Source organism: Nicotiana sylvestris, chromosome 8 (assembly GCF_000393655.2).
Source record: "Nicotiana sylvestris chromosome 8, ASM39365v2, whole genome shotgun sequence".
Classification (NCBI taxonomy): domain Eukaryota; kingdom Viridiplantae; phylum Streptophyta; class Magnoliopsida; order Solanales; family Solanaceae; genus Nicotiana; species Nicotiana sylvestris.
Window position 1 is genome coordinate 60809864 of NC_091064.1, and position 5633 is coordinate 60815496.

General features: G+C 36.6%; 1 protein-coding gene across 1 annotated transcript; it reads left to right on the forward strand.

Moving 5' to 3' along the window:
• The first annotated feature begins 2700 nt into the window (after positions 1-2700).
• Positions 2701-3315, forward strand: LOC138875102 (uncharacterized). Its single transcript, XM_070153922.1, has one exon. It carries the CDS (start codon positions 2701-2703, stop codon positions 3313-3315), a length of 615 nt encoding a protein of 204 aa, XP_070010023.1.
• Positions 3316-5633: the final 2318 nt, after the last annotated feature.

Genomic DNA, 5633 nt, shown 5'->3' on the forward strand with positions numbered 1-5633 from the left:
ATACGCACCACCACTTGATCAGCTGGTATATGTTGATGATGCTGCCCACAGTGGCCAAGACGATATGATGGATGCCCTCAGTGGCTTGATGATATAATGTACACTAATACCTATGCATGGCACGATATTTATACGCACGTGCATGACATTTTAAATGTTTTAGAATTTACAAAGTTATTCAGATTTAAAGATGTGTTTTTATATTACATGTTTCATCTACGTCTTTTACGTACTAATTTTCATGCCTTACATACTCCGTACATTTTTTGTACTGACGCCCTATTTCATGGGGCATGTGTTTCATGCCCGCAGGTGCAGGTAGGCAAGCTGACGTCCCCCTTCTTAGGATCCTTATCAGCAAGAGTTAGCATGCTCCACTTGATCCGGAGCTGCTTTTGATTTTGGTACGATATGTTTGTATATATATATATATATATATATATATATATATATATATGGGTATGAAGTGGCTCAGTCCCGTCTTTGTACAGTTATATTTCTATTAAAGGTCTGTAGCCAGCATGTCTTGTTGGGTAGTATATGGCCTTACCGGCTTCTAGTTTTGAGATGTTAATTGTCTATAGCAGCCTTTTCGGCTCGCCCTACATATGTTGCACGTATATGTATGTATGCCTTTTGGGCAGATTTCCTTCATGTACTTTATTCTTGTAATTCAGCAGATGTTATTCAGGTTTATATTTTAGGTGCATGTATAGGAGTGTTTGACAGGTAGGACTCGATCACCCGTTGATGACGTCCATATCCACTACTAAAAAGTAAATGGACACAGTCGCATGCAATATAATATGCCCAACTATGAGTCAGGGTTGAATCCTACAGAGAACATTATGTAGGCGATTAGGAATATAAGAGAATTATCACTTGTTATGCAATGCCAAATACTTAGAATTGATTTGAGAAAATATCTATACCTAAATGCGGAAATGTAAACTAACCTATAAAACAAGTAAAGTGATCAATGACTAAAAGTATGGATGCATCGTGAATTACACTCAAGTAACGATCCAATGTATTTCACGATTTTACAAATATGAGCAAGTTTATGTTAATTAGCCATGGGTAATAATTCTATATTAGCTTCTTCCGAAGACCAACAAGACTTCCTAATTTAATTATCCCTAAAACAATTAAGAGATTAAGCACACCCAGATATGGCTACAAGTAGTTCAATCCTATCCCTAGGTATAATCTATAATATGAGGGTTAAAGCCTCAAGATCTTGTTAATTAATCTTTCCCAACCCCAAATAATCTTTCCCAAAATTAATTCGAAGTTAATGGGCAAGTCCTAGGGTTAGCTAATCCCTTTGGAAACATTAAAGAACAAGAATAATTAAAGAAACAATAACTCACTTCATAAAAAGATAATAATCATTCAATACATAAGCACAACAAGACATTTAATACATATTTTGAACATGAATATTTCCATAAACAAGATTCAAGTGTTAGAATAAATACTACACACTTAGATATTCATTAAAAAGCAAGGAAATGAAGAAATGAATATAAATAAGTAAGAAATTCTCAACCAAAAGATTCAAATTTCAAGACCCAAGTGTGTGTGCAAACCCTAGATTCCAAAACTTGTTCTCTGTAGTGTTTGGAACTGAAAATGCCCGTTGACCGCACCTGCAGAAGAATACTCGCAGGTGCGGCTCCGCAGATGCGGATAGCCCATCGCAGATGCGGAATGTGAAGCTGAGTGCTGGATCCACATATGCGGTGTTCCAAGCGCAGATGCATAAACGTTTCTGCTGTTCTTGACTCGCAGGTGCGATCCCAGGCAAAAATTTTTCAGTTCCGCAGATGCGGACTTCTCTACGCAGGTGCGTGACCGCTTCTGCGATCTGTGTTCCACAAATGCAGAATCCCTAGAGAGTTTTGTACTCTTTCAACCAATTTTTGCTCAATTCCACTTCAATTCAACGCAAATCACTTTAAGGCATCATTTTCCTGAAAGTCAAACAATACACACTATAAATGACCTCATGTTATTATTAAAGGATGCAAAATCTAACGAAAAGAGGCTAAAATTAGGGGTAAAATCACCACTCATCACCCGTCGCGGCCCATCGGTTTGGGTCATGACAAAAGTGGTATCAGAGCAGTTCTGTCCTAGGATTGTCTACAGACTGTGTCTAGTAGAGTCTTGTTTATGGGTGTGTTGTGCACCACACCTATAAAGGCTATAAGATATATAGGATGTTATCCCCTCTTATTATCCTAGATAGTGCAGTATAAGAAATTCATGTTCCTAATGATATGTTATATTATCAGTGATGCCTTCAAAGACTACAGCCACCCAGAAGGGAAAGTCCGTGGCTGGTGAGACTACTAATCGAGCGCCACGAGTTACCAGGGCTCAGGGAGAGTCTCATAGTGAGGTTCCATCTCAGACTTCATAGACCCCGCCCTTTCCAGAAGAGTTCGGAGAGGCACCAGCTCCAGCGCTTGCCCCTGTACCTCCAACTCCTCAGCCAGATGCACCGGGTTAGGAGACGAGAGATGTTATTCAGCTATTAACCCGACTAGTAATTGCACAAGCTTGGCGTCATGAAATAGGTATTGGTCATGCAGATAGGTCCGTCAGTGCAAGGGTTCATGACTTTATTAATTTAGATGCTCCGGTATTCACTGGGCAAATACAAATGAGGACCCTCGGGTATTTATTGATAGAATGCAAAGGACATTAAGGGTAATAAAGGCCACAGTGACTGAGTCAGTTGAGCTGGCCTCCTATAGACTCCGAGATGTTGCAGTTAATTGGTATGAATCATGGGAATTGTCCAAAGGTGCAGTACGTCAGGAGTTTACAGAGGCTTTTCTTCATTATTATCTGCCACCAGAGCTTAGACGGGCTAGAGTTGATAGGTTTTTTACCCTTCGACAGGGCAACATGAGTGTTCAGGAGTACAGCCTTCAGTTTAATTCGTTGGCTAGGTATGCTCCCACAATTGTATCTAAGATAGATGATCGGGTGCACCGGTTCGTGATGGGATTAGAGCCTCACTTGCTTGATGATTGTATGTCGGTTTCACTTCAGCCGGACATGGATATTTATCGTATTCAGGCATACGCTCAGGGTGTAGAGGAGCGTAAGCAGAAGCAAAAGATGGATCGTGAGCATGATAGGGCCCAGAATAAGAGAGCGAGGTCTTCAAGTCCTTCTAGTGAGTTTCAAGGTGGTCAGAGGCAGCAGTACCCGAGGTATCCAGCCCAGCCATCAGCTATATCACCCCATCAGTTTGGCGGTAAGAGATTTGATTGTTTTGCATATTCAGGGCTTGGTTAGAATTTTAGGGCCTCAAGTTCTCAGTATAGGGTGAGTCAAGTCAGATGAGGTCGCCCTTGCCACCGTGTACTCAATGTGGCAAGCAACATACTGGGTAGTGTCGTATAGGATTAGGCGTTTATTATACTTGTGGTTATTTGGGCGACATTATGAGGGATTGTATGATGATAGGTGATGCAAGTATACCTCAGCCAGCGGGATTTGTAGTTGGTTCGTTATCATGAGTACGCCCTCCTAGGCAAGGTCCACAAGCACCAATGAGTCGTGGTAGAGGCAGAGGCAGAGCATCTAGCTCGAGCAGTCCTCAGAACCGCATTTATGTGTTGGCAGGACGACAGAACCAGGAGTCACCGCCTGATGTTTTTATAGGTATATTATCAGCCTCCTCATATGATGTATTTACGCTGATTGACCCAAGTTCTACCTTATCATACGTTACTTTGTTAGTTGCTAGTAAGTTTGGAATAAAACCTGAATTGGTTAAACCTTTTGAGGTGTCTACACCTATTGGGGACTCAGTGATAGCTATGGGAGTATATAGGGGTTGAATAGTAGTAGTTCATAGTTGATCTACCGTAGCGGACCTAATCGAGTTGGATATGGGAGAATTTGATGTTATAATAGGTATGAATTGGTTGGTTTCTTGTCTTGCCAATGTTGATTGTAGATCAAAGATAGTCTGATTTCAATTTCCAGGGGAGTCTGTTTTGGAGTGGAAAGGTAATACAACATCGCCGAGGTAGATTTATTTCCTATCCCAAGGCAAGGAAGATAATCAGTGTGAGCATCTAATTTTTGACAATATTTAATTTTTTGTCACTTCTTCTATGTAAATATTTTAGGGGTTTTAACCTACAATTTTTAGCTTTGTTACACTTTTTATTATAGGGTAAAAATACAAAATTTTAAAAGGTAAATTATTACAATTACTATTATTTTATTTTTTATTTTTATTTTTAAAATAATAAAAAAAATCCGATTTTTTTTTTAATTTTCAGGTGAGATATAAAAAATAAGAAAAAGGGAAGTATGGAATAAAAAAATAAAAGTAAAGGTGGGTGGAATTCTCTTTTAAAAAGTAAAAGAAAGTGGAAAGTAAAAGTAAAGTTTTGTGAAAATTTTAAAAAAATAAAAAGTAAAGAAAGTTCGAATTAAAAAATAAATATAAAGGTAGCTGAAAATTAAAAAAAATTAAAGTAAAAGAAAGTAGAATTTTTATAAGAAAAGCAAAAGAAAGTTGATTGCTTTTTTAACAAAAGTAAAATAAGTGGAATCCTCTTTTAAAAGTAAAAAAAAAGTGAGATTTTAAATAAGATAAAAGTAATTAAAGTTGGAATTTAAAAAATAAAAGTAAATAAAGGTGGGATTTCTTTTTATAAAAAATAAAAGCAAATTGTAATTGGGATTTCTTTTAACTAAAAAATAATAAAATATTTAAAAGACAAATCTGAAAAATTTCGAAAATTTTGCTATAAATAAAAGAGAAAATCTGAGAAGAAAAGGAGAGAAAAGAGAGGGGAGAATTGAGAGAAACAAAAAAAATTTCTTCTTCTACGCTACGACAATTTCTACTCGTGTTATTCTTTCTTCCTCTTTCTTTCGAAAATTTCCAGCAATTCAACACCCCAAAATCCAACAAAATATACTTCAAAACATCTCCTTTTACACGCCAAAGAGTGATGTTAACAGTCAAGGTCGAGGATTCCGTTGGAGCTCTGTTCACCGGCTTTGATGATCATCTTTGCTTATGCTTGTTCGGCGTTCGTCTGAGTTATTGTACATATTCTTGGAGACTCACTTAATTGGAAATCTTGCATTAAAAGGTTTATTCTTCCCTCTTTTTTTATCTTATTTTTTGTGATTTTATTTATTTATCTTTAAACTTTATAAATAATAATGTAAATCAATCCTTAAATGTTATATGTTTAATCATGTTTCTAAAAATATAGTATTTAAACATGCTAAAAGTTTGGAAGATTTGGACACTAACAAGTTTAGGCTTCAATTGTTGGGATGTAGGGTATTGGTATATGATAATTTATTTATTCAAATATCTAAAATCATACACTTTTTCCACAAACAATTCCATAACTTTTGGCCTTACAATAATCTTAAATTAGTTTAGGAAAATACTTCAAGTGCGCTAGTTTATTTAGGTGCGCTTTAAAAAATTAAATATCATAGCTATGTGTATGGTCTCCGTGGCATAATTGTGATATGTAACAAAATAAGTATTAGAACGCGTAACTTATTTCAAGATAACTTTTTTTCATAATTTTAATCAAGCAATAAAGCGGACATAGGTAAAAGATGAGAAC

What these genes read in the sequence shown, in the direction of transcription:
- LOC138875102 (XM_070153922.1), top strand. Translation starts at nt 2,701, where the DNA reads ATGCAAAGGACATTAAGGGTAATAAAGGCCACAGTGACTGAGTCAGTT.